Raw genomic sequence first — 18,251 nt, forward strand, 5'->3', positions numbered from 1 at the left:
CCAATGCTTAAAGTTATAGAACCATAGTATAGTTACCATAACTAGAAAATTACATGGCATAATACTGACAGGACATTGGCCAACTATTAACAACAGGCCCTATTGGAATTCCACAAGGTTTTTCACTCATGCCCTTTCCTTAGAAATACTTGGGATCACATTTTACACCTAAAGTCTCCGGTGCCCCTGCTATCATGCCATCTTATTAGCTGTTCAAACCTTTGACACTTAACTAAAATTGGTCGGTTCAGGTATTGTCAGCCATAAAAATCACTACCATGGGCTGGAGAGATGGCTCAGAGGTTGAGAGCACTGCCTGCTCTTCCAAAAGTCCTGAGTTCAATTCCCAGCAACCACATGGTGGCTCACAACCATCTGTAATGGGGTCTGGTGCCCTCTTCTGGCCTGCAGGCATACACACAGACAGAATATTGTATACATAATAAATAAATAAATATTTAAAAAAAAATCACTACCGTACCCTTTGTGACACAATCTTAGGGACATAAGTTAAAATCATGTCTGTATCTTATTTTTCACAAAGCTTCTTTCCAGTATTAGCATCCACCTTCCTTGCCCAGTGGTCCTAATTCTTTGTATATTTAATTGGAATTCACATGTAAAAGTGAAGGCAGACAATTATGGCAGCATCCAATTTTAATACCAGCACTTGGGAGGCAAAGGTAGGCAAATTTCTGAACTTGAAGCTAGTCTGATCTATACAGCAAACTCAAGGCTGCAAAACAAAAGCAAAACCCCTTAATTTACACAATTTATTTTCATCTATGCTCTATGGGCTAAAATTCAATATGATCACTATTTGTTGCTCAGGTATATTGGGGCCAGACTATAGCTTACTGACAGAATGCTTGTCTAGCCTAGTACTGAAAGTGGGGAGGGGGCACTTGAGTTATAATTTCTTTTTGCATTTATCTATCCATGATTAGAATCCTAAGCTATGCAGAAGTTGTTTCAAACCCTTGCCCCTCCAAGTTTTACCATACCCTCTACCCTTGTCTTTGAGACAGGGTCTTGCTGTGAAGGTCAGGATAACTTTGAACTCAGGACTGACTTGCTTCATCATCCCGAGTATGTGTGAACCACCTGGTTCTTCTTTAAAAAAAATTTTTTTTTGAGACAAAGTATTACTTTATCCCAGGTGAGCCTGGAACTCACTATGGAGCTGAAGTTGGCCTTAGCCTGCAAAGTGCCATAATTACAGGCATGAGAATAATGTCCAGCCAGGAAAGACTTGCCACGATAAATGTAAAATCACATGTCAGATTATCAGAAACTACAGCTAGGTGGCTCATACCTGTAACTACCCTGCACTTAGAAGGCTGAGGCAAGAGAAGCAAGAGTTAAGGCTAGCCTTAGATACAGAGTAAGATCCTGTCTCAAAACAACAAAAACCCAACCCCACACAAATACGCTTACCCTTTAATTCCATGTTTTCTAACTCTAAATATGTAAGCCATGCTGGCCTCAAACTCACAGAGATCCGCCTACCTCTGCCTCTCCAGTGCTGGGATTAAAGGCATGCGCCACCATGCACAGTTTCATGGAATATTTTAATGTTGTTTTTTGATAGAGGGTCTTGCTATGTAGTTTAGTTGACTTTAAACTCTTGATCATGTTGGCTCTACTTCACAAGTGCGAAGATTACAAGTATTTGCTACTAAACTTGGCTTATACAGAATTTTTAATTTAAGTTTTGGATTTGAAAATTAGGTTCTATTTAACAATGTAAAAGGTAAATGTGTTCAGATAATAACAACTCAGCCAGGCATGAATCATTAGTGACAAAAATCTAACACCTCACCTGAGGCAACCTCTTGTGTCCCATGCCTCTGTGTCCCATGTTAGTAGTGTGGAGTGTTTAATGTGTTATGAAGATAAATAATTACATGAATACTCAACTACTTTTCAACAGAGAGGTGTTTAAAGTCTTGAAAGACTAGCTGCAAGAGGCTTTGTTGTTGTTGTTGTTGTTGTTTTTCCAGACAGGGTTTTTCTGTAGCTTTGGAGCCTGTCCTGGAACTCCCTGTGCAGACCAGGCTGGCCTTGAATTCACAGAGATCCGCCAAGTGCTGGGACTAAAGATTGCAAGAGGCTTTTTAAGGCATAGCTTTTGTCTTAAGACATTATCTTCTGACCCATGATGACTTCAGATGACAGTGATGCAAAAATGCTTTCTACAAGAGCAACTTCTAGTAGACTAAATCAGGAATCTAGAGGCAGAAACAGGTAGATCTCTGTGAGTTCAAGGCCAGCCTGGTTTACATAATGAGTACCAGACCAGTCAAGAATGCAGAGATTGAGGCTCTGTCTCAAAACAAAACTTAAAAAGAAAAAGATTAAATCTTGGAGATGATGACGTAAGTGTATTTGGATGCTAATACTGTGGAAGAACTATTGAAGAGCATTTTCTACTGCAGAGTAAAACCCCTCATGAGCGGCAGGACGGAAGATTGCAGAGCAGTGGGTTACTGAACACCACAGACAGTTAAAATGCTAAGCCACTAAGGCCCCAAAACACAGATTTTGACCTTATGGTAGAAGTAACTGTTTAACATATTCTGAAATATCAGAAAATAATAAAAATTGATTACCTAATCAAGTAGCAACAGAAGAGTAAACTAAGGATGAAGACAAATACAGCGGTGCCAAAGACCACAATATATATGTTGAGAGGCAGATTCTGGAATCCAATATTAGGCATCCTGAAGTTGTAATGTGGGAAATCTGAGCTCATGGATGAACTGTGGGAAAGAAAGAATGGGAAAGAATTAGGTGTGGACAAGCATGGTGATACATGTCTGTAATCCTTGGGAGGAGGCGGGAGGACTGCTATGAGTTTGAAGTTAGCTAAAGCTATATAGCAAGACTGTAAAAATAAAATAAAATACCAAACCTCCAAACACCCCAAAACAAACTCTCAAACTCCCTTAGAACCAATATAGCATTATTTATTTATTCATGAACAGGTAAAAGTTTTCTAATGCTTGACCTGAACTAAAATAAGCTAAAGTATTAATATTCTTGTCCTTCCTTCACCACACCAAATATTTAACAATTTTATTAAATTAAAAACATAAAGCATATCCGCTCTCATTCATTCATAAGGCACTTCATGAAATAATGCCAGTAATTAATCAACACAAAAGCCTCAAAGTGCAAAAAGAAAAAATATATTAAAACTACTCAGATTATTTACTTAATAACTCACCCCTTTATGTAGCAGTATTTACCTCATAATTTACCAGTACTTATAATGGTAATATATGAAATATAATGAAAAATAACTCATGTGGGCTGGTAATGTGGCACTCTTGACAACCTAAGTTCCATCCTCAGAGCCCATGTGAAGGGGAAAAAATGGACTCTGCACTGTGGCACACGACATGCACAATAACAATAAAACACATATTTCCCAGAAAAAGAAGATTAAATAATTATATAGCATCAAATGTTACAGGTTTGTTGTTTCTCAAAAAGTTAAAGAGTTGGGCCTGGCAATGCTCAGAAGCAGAGGCAGGTAGATCTCTGTGAGTTCAAGGCCAGCTTGGTCTACACAAGGGGTTCTACCTAAGGAGTTCCAGAGATAGACAGTGAGAGACTACAAAAAGAAAACAAAATGAAAAGTTAAATAAGATTATCATGTAATATATCCCACAGATCTGAAAACATATTCTTGTGTACTTTAGTAGCACTATTCATTGTTGCTCTAAAGTGAAAGAGCCTAGATGTCTATTGAGATGAATAGATGACAACTGTGGTTTGTCACCTATAATGGATTCCTAGTCAGTCATAAAAAGGTGGACTGAATTCTCGGGGAACCCACCAGTCAGGGAAGCAAGTAAGCTAACTTCAGATCTTCACCTTTACCCCCTCTCCTCCAAACCCAATCCCTCAGTCTCACCCAGCTCGGTAAGAGATCTTCCGCTCAGGCTTCCCTTCCCTCTTTGCATGCTCCTCCCCTATCTCCAGCAGATCACACAGATCTTTCCCTCCAGGCTTCCTTCCCCCATTCATCTCTTTATCCCAGCCCCCAATTATACCAGGCATTCCCTGGGAAACTGCGAGCCAAGCCAGTCACAGCAGCAAGCAGGCTAATAGCTGATCTTCACTCTCCCTCTTCTACAAATCCAGTTCCCCAGTCTCACCCCCCAGCTCTACAGCAGACTACCTGCTGTGGCCTCTCTTCACTCTGCCCCTATTCCTAGGGGACTAAGCAGACTCTATTGGAACACCTTGCTTTCTTTCCTCCTGTGGACCCCTTGAAACCACGCCCCAAGCCCATCCCCATTCCCAAGTCCTAGAAACACATTTTACCTGGAACACCCAGCGGCCACACCCAGGGTCCCAGAAGAATTTCCTACCAGGCATCACACAGTCACCACACTCTAAGCAGCAGAGAGGAAACAGAAACCAAGGAACAAAACACCGACACAACAAAGACCAGATATTAGCCCTAGAGTTACAATCATCACAAACCCAGATGCCTAGACACCACCATAAGAACACAATAACAGTCAAGACAATATGTCTCCACTACAGTCCGGCAACCTTACTACAGTAGTAAGTACTGTAATACTCCGAAAACTGCAACACAATTGAGGCACAGGACAAAGACCTTAACAGCCTTTATAAATATGATAGAGGGTCTTAAAGAGGAAATTAATAAATACATGAACAAAAAGTAGGAAGAAATGAGTATAACAAAGAGCTTAAAATAGAATCAATAAAGAAAGCCAAAACACCCAGGTGCTATCCCAACACTCAGGAGGCAGAGAAGGGCAGCTCTCTGTGAGTTCAAGGCCAACTTGGTCTACTTAGTGAGTGAGTTCCAAGACAACAGGACTGTTTCACAAAGAAACTCTGTCTTGGAAGGAAAAGGAAGGAAGAAGAAAGGGAGAAAGGGAGGAAAGAAAGAAAAAGGAAAGAAAAAGAAAGCATAAATTGAAGAAAATCCGGAAAAGAAAAATTAGGAACTTGAACAGGAATTTCACGACAAGCCTCACCAACAGAATACAAGAGATGGAAGAGAGAATCCCAAGCATTGAAAACATGATAGAAGAAATGGATACCTTGGTCAAAAAAAATGTTACATCTAAAAAAATATTGGCACAAAACATCCAGGAAATTGGAGACACTATGAAAAGACCAAATGAAGATTAGGAATAGAAACAACCCAGGGCAAAGGAACAGAAAATAGAACAGATGAGAAAAAAAATTCCCTTGGCACACAATAATCAAAACCAGTAACTATACAGAACAAAGAAAGAATATTAAAATCTGCAAGGGATATAAGGGTAGACCTATTAGAATAACACCTAACTTCTCATTGTAGACTTTGAAGCCTGATGTAGAGCAAAAAGATGTTTTATAAGCTGAGACCACAGATGCCATCCCAGACTACTATACCTAGCCAAACTTTCAATCACAATAGATAGGGAAAACAAAGCATTTAAAGATAAAACCATATTTAAGCAATATCTATCTACAAATTCAGCCCTATAAGATGATAGAAGGAAAACTTCAACCTAAAGAGGTTATCCACACCCAAGAAAACACAAGGAATAAATAATTGTAGACCAGTAAGTCAAAAAAGGGGAGACACACACACAATCACCACAAAATAACAGGAGTCAACGAATACTGCTCTGCCGTGGAATATTTCTTTACAATGCGCGAATATAGTCACAATGATTGGTTTAATAAATGAGCTGACTGATCAACAGCTGAACAGAATAAGGTTAGGCAGGAGAGTCAAACTGAGAAGGCTGGGAGGAAGTCAGGATCGAGTATGGAGTTGCCAGGAGGATGCAGAGGGAGCAGGAGACGAATGTGCCATGTTAATAAAGGTACTGTCATGTGGCAGAGCATAAATAAGAAATATGGGTTAACTTAAAATGTAAGAGATAGTAGTAAGTCTGAGTTATTGGCCAAGTGTGTTTATTTGAGAGTAACTGGGGGACAAAAAAAACCTCTTCCTACAAATGGTGCCCACCATCTGGTGTAGATCCACATAAGACCTAGAAAAGCTTTTAAAAAGTTCTAAATACACAAAAATGGAGCCAGCCACAATGCAGAGATGTGTCTCCCAACAGCTGCATACAAAATGGAGTCAGTCACCAACCTCCGTGAGTTAAGCCAAGTGTCAGGTTCCCACGGTCTCTCCACGTGGGCCGTGGTATAGGAAAGCTTCTCCCAGCTGCTGTCTGTGGGTTTAAGTGTTCCACCAGCATGCTTTATGGAGGGTTTAGGGTTTTGATCATGAAAATAGAAAAGGTTACAGATACACAATAAAGACAGATTCAGACAGGAAAAAGAAAAAGAAAAACCTCTAAATGGGTTAATGTGTTAAAAAAATATGTGTAGAAATCAGGAGAAAAAAGAAAAGGGGTAAAGAAAGTTCTTTTAAAAATCATCTTTGGCTGACTTGTGTAGACTGCAGTCTATATTTATATTTATATATACACAAATATGTATGTTACCTTTAAAATTTTATATATTTTTCAGAACAAGGGGACCAAACACCAATAAAAATGGATGGACCAGGTGATCCAGCATCCAAAACAGCTTCAAGGGTACTGACTGAGATGATCCAGCCTCATAGAATACTCTAATCAAGATCTAATGATTATCCCGATTTTCACAAGTTTCCCTCAAAGATTATCAGCACCCCAGACAACAGAAAGCAGTTTAGAAAAAACAATGTCCACATTCCCAAAATACTGGTTATTGTTGTATGTTATCATTTAAGGGGGGGTGGTTAAAAGTTGTTATTGGTAATGGTCAGGAAAAAAGCTAAACAAAAAAGATTAGATTCAAAGATGTGAAAAGAAAAAGGGAAATATAGAAATGATAGGATAGAATGGTAGATTATTGAATCTACTTTTAAACCATGAAAGCAACTACTTGACTTAAATATTTTACCCTGGTATAGATTTTTGTATACTAATACAAATTTAAAGTTAATTTTGTTATATTGTATGTATGTGTCTACTCTCGTTTGAGTTATTGTGCTTATGTAACTCATTTAAAATGTAATGTATAAATTAACAGTCAAACCTATAGTCATTTTAGATATGTTTTCAAGATCACAAACAAATATACTTAGATAAATAGATGGTCTTCAAACACTTCAAAGACCTACAGAATATGGTACTTAATGTTTAATAACTTAAGGCTTTTCATGAAAGTGAGACATGTATAATTCTGGCAGCACCGATTTACTTCAGAGAAAATAATGGGCATTGAAGAAACTCTATATGGAATTTGCTTTCTTTATGGCAAAAGAAAGCAAAGAAACTGCCCTTGCCCCAATTGCTGACACTTAATGTCCAAATGGAACCAACAGGATGCAAGAAAGGTGACTGCTGAACTTTGCCAAGAGAAGGTAGGAAAGTCCTTCAAAATTCCTCGCTTCTCAGGAGAGTCTGTCAGATATGCTAGGCCTGTAGCATATGCCCAAATAATACAGAGGAACTCTGGGTGACTGTCTAGGCAGTCTGATGAACCTGACAATAGGTAACATTTTGCCTTTCTGAGGTCCTTGATAGAGTTGAAGACCAGATAGTTATAGTTTTCCTTAGCCATGATAAAAAGGTATATTATATGTAAAACTGTAGATTTACTATGAAAGGTAGATAATAAAATATTTTCTCTAATTTTGCTAAATACAAATAGACTGGATATTATAACTATAATTCTTACTTGATAACTGTTTTTGTTGTATATAATTTTACTATGTTAATGTTAAAATTTTTCTTTTTTATTTAGACAAAATGGGAAAAATATTGTGGGATACTCCAATGTGCAAATATGTGTCACTATAATTGGCTTAATAAACAAGCTGACTGGTCAATAACTGAACAGAATAAGGTTAGGCAGGAGAGTCAAACTGAGAACCTGGGAGGAAGAAGGGTGGAGTATGGAGTTGTCAGGCAGACCCAGAGGGAGCAGGAGATGAATGTTAATAAAGGTACTGCCATGAGACAGAACATAAATAAGAAATATGGGTTGACTTAAAATATAAGAGATTGTTAGTAATAAGCCTGAGCTATGGGCTGAGCATTTATAATTAATATAAACCTCAGTGTGTTTATTTGAGAGTTGACTGCAGGACAGGAAAACTGCCTACACTGCTCATTGGTAACTCTCAACACCAATGGTCTCAGTATCCCCCACAACAAAAAACACACACTAAAAGATTGGATAGAAAACAGGATCCATCCTTCAGCTGCATACAAGAAACACACGTTCACATCAAGGATAGATATTACCTAAGAGTAAAGGAATGAAAGAAGGTATTCCAAGCAAATGGACCTAAGAAGCAAGTTGGCGTAGTCATCTTAATGTCTGACAAAATAAGACTTCAAACCAAAATAATCAGAAGAGATAGGGAAGGACACTACTTACTCAAATGAAAAATCCACCAAGAAGACATTGCAGTTTTTAACTTCTATGCACCAAATACAAGGGCACTTATGTTCATAAAAGAAACACAACCACAGCTTAAATCATATATTAACTCACACACAGGGCTGGAGAGATGGCTCTGTGGTTAAGAGTGCTGACTGCTCTTCCAGAGGACCCAGGTTCAATTCCTACCACCCACATGGCAGTCAACAGCTGTCGGTAACTCTAAGATCTGACACCCTCAGATAGACATACATGCAGGCAAAACACCAATGCCAATAAAATAAAAATAAACAAATTATTAGGAAAATAAATATATAAAAAAGGTGTTAAAAAAATAACTCACACACAACGATAGTGAGTGACTTCAATACTCCAGTCTCACCAATAAACAGGTCATCCAGACAAAAACTAAACAGAAAAAGCTAAATGGAGCTAAATGATGTCATAAACCAAATGAACCCAGCAGATATTCAAAGAACACCCCATTGAAACAGTAAAAAAAAAAAAAAAAACAAAAAACTTCCTTCTTAGCAGCAGTTCATGAAACTTTCTCCAAAATTGAGCATATACTTAGACACAAAGTTAAAACTCAACAGATACAAGAAAACTGAACTAACATCCTGCATCCTCTCTGATCACCACAGACCACAAACAACAAAAACAAGAAAGAGCTTACAAAAACTGGAAACTGAACAATTCACCACTGAATGAAAACTGGATCAAGACATAAATTAAGAAGGAAATTAAGGGCTGGAGAGATGGCTCAGTGGTTAAGAGCACCACCTGCTAGTCTAAAGGTCCTGAGTTCAATTCCCAGCAACCACATGGTGGCTTACAACCATCTGTAATGAGACCTAATGCCCTCTTCTGGCCTGCAGGCAAGCATGTAGGCAGACTATGATATACACAATAGATAAATCTTTAAAAAAAAAAAGAAGGAAATTAAAAATTTCTAGAACTGAATGAAAATGAATATACAACATACCCAGACTTGTGGGAGAAAATGAAGGTAATTCTCCATGGCAAGTTCAAAATACTAGGTGCCTACTTGCAAAAGAGGAGATATTTCATTCATACTAATAAAAGCACACTTGAATGCTCTAGAACTAAAAGAAGAAATCATACCCAAAAGGAGTAGATAGCAATAAATATCAACCTCAGGGCCAAAATCAATAAAATAGAAACAACAACGATAAAACAATACTAAGAATCAATGAAGCAAAGAGAGGGTTCTTTGAGATCAGCAGTAAAATTGACAAACCCTTAGGCAAATTAACTAAAAGGTGTAAAGAGAAGTCAATTGACACCAAGGAAATCCAGAGAATCCTAAGGGCAGACTTTAAAATCCTGTACTCTAAACTGGAAAATTGACAAGAAATGGATAATTTTCTTGATATATACATACCACCTACCCAAGTTAAATCAAGATCAGATGCACAATTTAAACACATCTATAACTCTATTTATCACTTCTATTTAGAAGTAGTAATTAAAAGTCTACAAAACAAACAAACAAAAGGGCCAGATGGCTTTAGTTCTGAATTCTATCAGACTTTCAAAGAATTAATACCAATACGTCTCAAATTATTTCACAAAATAGAAACAGAAGAAACTTTGCCCAATTCATTTTATGAGGCCACAATTACACTGATACCCAACCCACATAAAGATTTAAAAAATTAAAGATCAATTTCCCTTTTGAACACAGATGCAAAAATTCTCAATAAAGTACTTGCAAACTGAATCCAAGAACATATCAAAAAGATCATACATCATGATCAAGTGGCTTCATCCCAGAGATGCAGGGATGGTTCAACATACGTAAAATCCATAAATGTAGTCTACCATATAAGCAAACTGAAAAGATAAAAACCACATAATCATCTCCAGCACCCATTCACAATAAAGTCCTGGAACGATTGAGAATACAAGGGACGTATATTCCTCAAAATAATAAAGGTAGTTTACAGCAAGCTCATAGCCAATATCACTTTTTTTTTTTTTAGTTTTTTTTTTTTTAGTTTTTTTTTTCGAGACAGGGTTTCTCTGTAGCTTTGGAGCCTGTCCTGGCACTAGCTCTTGTAGACCAGGCTGGCCTCGAACTCACAGAGATCCACCTGCCTCTGCCTCCCGAGTGCTGGGATTAAAGGCGTGCGCCACCACCGCCCGGCTCAATATCACTTAAAATAAAGAGACACTCAAAGCAATTCCACTAAAATCAGGAACAAGACAAGGCTATCTATCTCTCTGTATGTCTTCAACATAGTATTTAAGTGTTACAACAATTAAGGCAAATGAAGGGTATACAAACTAGAAAGAAGTCAAAGTATCTTTATTTGCAGATGATGATAGTATATGTAAGTAAAACTAAAAATTCCACTGGAAACTCCTACAGCTATAAACACTTTCAGAAAAGTAGCTGGATACAAAATGAAGTCACAAAAATCATATACAAGTGACAGACTCAGAAAGAACTCAGGGAAACAAAACCCTTCACAATAGCCTCACATAATATAACATACCTTGGGATAACTCTAACCAAGAAAGTGAAAGACTTGTATGATAAAAACTAAGACACTGAAGAAACTGAAGATGGATTGATAGAACACAGTAAAAATGACCATCCTATGAAAATCAACCTACAAATTCAATGCAATTTCCATCAAAATTCCATTAATAGTCTCGACAGGACAATTTTCAGTTTTATATGGACACACACACAAAACAAGAATAACTAAAACAATCCTGAATAATAAAATAACTGCTGGAAGTATCACCATCCCTTACCTCAAACTGTACTACAGAGATACAGTAATAAAAACAGTATGGTACTGGCACAAAAACAAACACACTGATCAATGGAATTAAAGACCCAGATATAAATCCTCACACCTATGGACACCTGCTTTTTAGTAAAGAAGCTAGAAATACATACAGGAAAAAGCCAGCAACTTCAACAAATGGTGTTGGATGTAGAAGAATCCAAATAGACCCATACTTCTCACCCTGGATAAAACTTAACTGCAAATGAATCAAAGACCTCAACATAAAACCAGATACACTGAACCTGTCAGAAGAGAAAATGAGGAATAGCCTTCAATGTATTTGATGGAGGAAGGTCATTGGCTAATAAAGGAACTGCCTTGGCCCATTTCATTGGTTAGAAGATAGGTGGGAGGAGTAGACAGAACAAAATGCTGGGAGGAAGAGGAAGTGAGCTCAGACTCGACAGCTCTCCTCTCCAGAGCAACTGCCTCAGAGAGAGACGCCATGCTCCCGGCTCCTGGGCAGAGGCACGCCATGAAGCAAGCCACCAGGTCAGACATGCTGAATCTTTCCCGGTAAGACCGGTGCTCACAGATGATTAGAAATGGGCTAAATTAATATGTGAGAATTAGCCTAGAAGAGGCTAGATAGAAATGGGCCAAAGCAGTGTTTAAATGAATACAGTTTGTGTGTAATTATTTCGGGGCATAAGCTAGCCGAGCAGGCGGCTGGGGTGTTGGGGACGCAGCCCCGCCGCCGCCCTTATTACTACACGTATTGACCCAGTAAAGACTTTCTGAAGCACAGGTGTGAAGATCAACAATAAATGAAACTGAAAAGCTTCTGCATGGCAAAGAACACTACCATTTGAACAAGATGGCAGTCTACAGAATGGGAAAAGGTTTTAGCAATTAAATATATGACGGAGGGCTAATACCAGAATATATAAATATATAATACCAGAATATATAAAGAACTTGATCAAAACTGGATATCAAGAAAACAAACAACTCAATTAAAAAATGGGGTCCAGATCAGATCTAAATAGAACATTCTTAAAAGAGGAAACTCAAATAGCTGAGAAACACTTAAAATAAATGTTCAACATCCTTAGGGAAATTCAAATCAAAACTACTTTGAAATTTCATCTTACACCTATCAGAATGGCTAAGATCAATGACACAAGTGACAGCCCATGCTGGCAAGGATATGGAGTAAGGGAAACACTCATTCGTCGCTGGTGGAACTGCAAACTTGTACAGCCCCTACAGAATTCAGTGTGGTGGTTCCTTAAGAAGATAAGAATTGACCTACCTCCAGAATCAGCTATCAGGTAAATATATATATATATATTATATTATATATATAAAGGTATATATAGGTAAATAAATATATATATATATTATATATATAAAGGTATATATATAGGTAAATAAATATATATATTTATATATATTTATATATATATATATTACACACACACACACACACACACACCAAATATATATGTCCTACCAAAGACACTTGCTCAACATGTTCATTTCAATAGCTAGAAATTGGAACATAACCTTAATATTATCAATTTTAAAAGAACAGAAAAATACTGAAAATGAAATGGATAACCCAACTTTAGAAGAACAAATCATGTAAGTCAGAAGAAATAAAGGGAAATCCCAAAATAAATAAACTAAGAAAAAAAATAAAGGTTTGAGTCAACTAACCAAATAAAAAGATAAGATTTTTTATGCTGAAATCTTTAAAAATTAATGAGAATTTGAGTATTAATTTCCTAATTTAGATTAATGGACTTATTGGTATACAAATAGCCAAACTGGCTCAAGAAGACCTGATTTAATATATGAGAACCTTAAGCATGCTAGGCAAGCACTCTTACAACTAAGTTGCATTCTTACACAGCAGCAGAAAATTGCTTGGGGCTGCAAAGCCATTCTGTAGGCTGTTTTTCGTTTACATTTTTATTTATTTATTAAAGATTTCTGTCTCTTCCCCGCCACCGCCTCCCATTTCCCTCCTCCTCCCCCAATCAAGTCCCCCTCCCTCGTCAGCCCAAAGAGCAATCAGGGTTCCCTGCCCTGTGGGAAGTCCAAGGACCGCCCACCTCTATCCAGGTCTAGTAAGGTGAGCATCTAAACTGCCTAGGCTCCCACAAAGCCAGTACATGCAGTAGGATCAAAAACCCATTGCCATTGTTCTTGAGTTCTCAGTAGTCCTCATTGTCCGCCATGTTCAGCGAGTCTGGTTTTATCCCAGGCTTTTTCAGACCCAGGCCAGCTGGCCTTGGTAAGTTCCTGATAGAACATCCCCATTGTCTCAGTGTGTGGAACAGTATTTTTTTAAATACTTCAAAATTATCCCTATACCTTTTTTCCCAGGTAAGTTTATTTTAAAGATCAATTTTCTTATTATGTATAGGTGTGTCTGCATGTGTACATCAGTGCAGGTGCCTGAGGAGACTAGAGACATTGGATTCCCTGGAGCTGGAATTAAATATCCACCTGAAGTGGGAACTGAGCCCAGGTCCTCTGAGAGAGTAGTTAAGTGCTCTTAACCTCTGAGCCATTGATCAAGTCCTTGGGTTCTAAAATGTTCTCTTGGGAAGGGGACTGAAAAGAGTATCAAAATGAGCCGGGCGGTGGTGGCGCACGCCTTTAATCCCAGCACTCGGGAGGCAGAGGCAGGCGGATCTCTGTGAGTTCGAGGCCAGCCTGGTCTACAAGAGCTAGTGCCAGGACAGGAACCAAAAGCTACGGAGAAACCCTGTCTTGAAAAACAAAACAAAACAAAAAAAAAAAAGAGTATCAAAATGTATAGTTTACATAAGAACAGGTTTTGTTAAAGTCTGAATGCTTGTCTCCTTCCAAATTTATGTTACAGTTATTTTCTGTTGTGATAGTATTATAAGCAAGACCTCTGAGAGGTACACAACCACAGGGCTATGCCTCATGAATAGATATCGTGGGTTTGGCCACACTGACTGGTTTTTCTTTGTATTTTTACCATATTACAAGGCAGCAGGAAGGCCTTTATGAGATAAATTTGTTAATTTTGTGTGTGTGGTATATATGTGCACATTTGTAAGTGTCTGTGTGTTCCTTAAATGTTCCCCACCTTATTTTATGAAACAGGCTCCCTCACTGGAGCTCAATGTTCAGCCAGATAGGGTGGCACAAGCTCCAGGAATATAGGTGTGTGTGCATGGATATGTGTGCAGAGGCCAGAGATCAATGATGTTTGGTGTCTATCAATCCATCTTATTTTTTATTTATTCTTAAAAAATATGGAATGATCCATAAATTTCCAGCTCATCCTTACACAGAAACCATGCTAATCTTCTCTGTATTGCTCCAATTTTAGTACATATGCTGCTGAAGTGAGCACTCAATCTTCATTTTTAAGATTTCCTTGTTGCGTGTGTGCATGAGGTGTAAGCGGAAGAGAGCCAGTAGTGCTGTGCATGTGAAGTCAGAGCACTCTGGAGTCAGTTCTCTGCACCCACCATCTGGGTCAGGGACAGAACTCAGGGCCACCAAGCTTGCACACCTTTGCCTGCTGAGCCATCTTACTAGCTCTCTTCACCTTATTTTTGAAGCAAGGTCTCTCACTGAATCTGAGCTCACCAATTTGGCTAAATGGTGTCTTAGTTTTTTTTTTCTTCTATTGCTGTGACAAGACACTATGACCACGGCAACTTATAAAACATTTAATCTGGAGGCTCACAGTTCCAGAGGATTAGAGTCTATGACCATCATGGCAGGGAACATGGCAGCAGGTAGGCAGGAAAGGCACTAGAGAAGTCATTGAGAGCTTACATCTACCAACAAGCATAAGGCAGAGAGAACTAACTGGTAATGTTGTTTTTTTTTAAAATTTATTTATTTATTATGTATACAATATTCTGTCTGCATGTATGCCTGCAGGCCAGAAGAGGGCATCAGATCTCATTACAGATGGCTGTGGGCCACCATGTGGTTGCCGGGAATTGAACTCAGGACCTTTGGAAGAGCAGACAATGCTCTTAACCACTGAGCCATTTCTCCAGCCCCCACTAACTGGTTATGTTGTTGGCTTTTGAATTCCAATACAGCCAAGGCTACATAGAGACCCTGGCTTAAAAAAAAAAAACAACCCAACCAACTAACCCTAATGCATAGGTCCTTCAATAAGGTCACACTTCCTAATCCTTCCAACAGTTCCACCAACTGGGGACCAAACGTGAATCTATGGGAGCCACTCTCATTTAGACCACTATACATGGTTAGCCAAGAAAGTCCCTGCTTCCTTCACCTCCTCAGTGCTAAATTGTAGGCATGCACTAATACACTCAGCCTTCTATATAGGTGCTGAGGACCCAAACTAAGGTCCACATGCTTGTGTGGCAAGCATTTTACTGGATGAAGCCATTATCAGCCCCTCTTTCAATTTTAATATTTTAAATTCTCCAGTCTGTGGGATTCTGTGATAGCAGCACAAATTGGGTTAAGATACACCTTTATACAAAACACATTATTCTTTTCATTTATCCTAGACTTATTCTATTCCTTAAGATAGATTTGGTTTTAGTTTTTTTGAGATTGGGTCTTATAATGCAGCCATGGCTGGCCTTGAACTTGTCACGTGGATCAGAGTGGCCTTGTATCATGGAAATCCACTTACCTCTGCCCCGCCCCTGAAGTGCTGGGATTAAAGGTGTTTGCCACCATGTCCAGATAAAAGATTTATAGTTTATTTAAACAAATTTATACTTTTCCAAGTTTATGTGTAGGTGTACACACACACACAAAATTACATTTAATATTTTCTAAACTGGTTCTTTTGACATAGAAGGAAGCTATTTTTTTTAACCTACCCTAAAAGGTTAAAGACAGATGCAGCTACTGCTGCTATTTCATAAGTGTTAAAGCACTTGAACTTTACTCACCTTTAAGCAGTGGGTGCTTCAAGAGAAGCTAGTTTTAAAACAACACATATAAAAGCAATTGAACACAGAATTTAATGTGTGCTTTTTACTTATATGCTACTAAAAATAATTACAAAAACATGCCAACAAGTAAAACTACTTTTAAACTTGCTGATCTGTAGTTCATCTTCCTGACAAGTAAGCCAGCAATTGCTCCAGCCTCTGCAATGTGAGCACATGCTTGGTGCTGGAAAGGATGCAATCTTTTGTGTTCTAGCTTAACCAAAGGTGGTCTTAGTAATCAGTTAAAAGAAAAGAAAACCAGCCTAAAGACCTGTTTTATGTTGCTAGTGTAGGAACAATTGCAGAAGACATCATTCATTCTTGCTGACACCTGGTGAGGAGCCACAAGGCAGCTTCACTGGACAGGCCGGCATCTGGCCCCACTCCAATGACCCGAGTCTTCCAGAAACAGCTCTGGATCTGCCTTGACTACTACTCGGTCTACAGCCAACTCTACTACAACAGAGGCCAACAAAACACATGGATTGCCAATAGGCTTAGCATATTTCACTAGAGAATAGAAATTTACTTTGTGTTTTATTTTTGAGGCAGGGTCTTGCCTGGGCTGTTCTTGAACTTTAGATCTTGCTGCTTTGGAGCACTGAAATTACAGGCCTGTATGGCTCATGATATGCACAGCTGGAACTGGCTTGGACTACAAAGCCAGGAGGATATTGAGAAACTAAAAGACCTGATAGCACGGACTGATTTGGTGAGACAATAAGGAACACATGTGCTGGTTGGTTTTGTCAACTTGACATGAACCTAGACATATCTGGAAAGAGAGACTCTTTTTTTTATTATTTATTTTTTTAAGATTTATTTATTTATTTTTATTATGTATACAACATTCTGCCTCCATGTATGCCTGCACGCCAGAATAGGGCGTCAGATCTCATTTCAGATGGTTGTGAGCCACCATGTGGTTGCTGGGAACTGAACTCAGGACCTCTGGAAGAGCAGCCTGTGCTCTCAACCACTGAACCATCTCTCCAGCCCCAAAAGAGACTCTTAATTGAAAAAAAAAATGCCTCCATAATATTGGCCTGTAGGCAAGTCTATGAGGGCATTTTCTTGAGTAATAATTGATATGGGAGGGATCAGCCCATTGTTGGCAGTACCGCCCCTGGGCAGGCAATACTGGGTTGTATAAGAAAGCAGGCCGAGCAAGCCATGAGAAGCAAGCCAGTAAGCAGCACCCCTCCATGGTCTCTGCTTCAGGTCCTGCCTCTCAGGTTCCTTCCTTGTATTCCTATCCTGACTTCCCTGGATGATGGACTACAAGCTGTAAGAAATAAACCCTTTCCTTCCCACATTGCTTTAAATCATGATGCTTATCACAGCAATAGAAATCTTAAGACAACAGGGAAGTGAATATATATATATATATATATACATATATATATATGTATATATATATATTCTTTTATATTGTGAAACTGGTATGTTAAAATTTCTCTAGTGAACCTTTTCTACACTGTTTGAGTTGATTTGAGGTCATTCTAATTTTTTTATTCTTTCTGGTGAAGAAGCTGACTTATCAGCTTAGTAGTGCAGGCCTCTGCAATCAGTGGGGCTGGGGCAGGACAGTCGTGAGACCCAGGCCAGCATGGGCAACCCAGTGAGACCGAGTCTCAAAACGTAAAAAAAAAAGAACTATGGAACATAATTTAGTAGTAGAATGCTGTGCAAATACTGGTCAACCTCCAGTACTGAAAACCAGCCAACAACAAATGATGAATATCTGGGTGCTCTGTCTTCAAGTGCCAAATCTGGGGTGCGGTGGGGAGCAAAAAAGCCCTGCCACAGACTAAATCTACAGGCAGAGGACTTTTCTCTGCAGGAACTCTGTAACCTCCCTCTGCTTGCATTCCCATCCCATTCTCACTGTTTAGGGAATTGGAGGAACAACAACCTACACAATTGCAATGCTATATTCTAGTTATTTGTCTCATCTCTATTTCAATGCAGATCTTTCCATTTTACTTCACTCCTAAATCACATTATTTTGATTCTACTTTTATTCATTAAAAAATGCTGTTAAGTGGGATGGTGGAATGGTTCAGTGGGTCAG

General features: G+C 38.6%; 1 protein-coding gene and 1 non-coding gene across 2 annotated transcripts in view; both read right to left on the bottom strand.

Moving 5' to 3' along the window:
* Positions 1-18,251, bottom strand: part of Rnf24 (ring finger protein 24) — a 50,857-nt gene that overhangs the window by 10,312 nt on the left and 22,294 nt on the right. The window contains exon 2 of the mRNA XM_075962234.1: positions 2,613-2,762. Coding sequence (XP_075818349.1) covers positions 2,613-2,755 — 143 coding nt within the window. The 5' untranslated portion in view covers positions 2,756-2,762. The remainder of the gene's footprint in view (positions 1-2,612; positions 2,763-18,251) is intronic.
* Positions 14,489-14,595, bottom strand: LOC142845253 (U6 spliceosomal RNA). Its single transcript, XR_012909824.1, has one exon. It is a non-coding gene; the product is annotated as a U6 spliceosomal RNA (small nuclear RNA).

This window comes from Microtus pennsylvanicus, chromosome 2 (genome assembly GCF_037038515.1).
Source record: "Microtus pennsylvanicus isolate mMicPen1 chromosome 2, mMicPen1.hap1, whole genome shotgun sequence".
In the NCBI taxonomy this organism is placed as follows: domain Eukaryota; kingdom Metazoa; phylum Chordata; class Mammalia; order Rodentia; family Cricetidae; genus Microtus; species Microtus pennsylvanicus.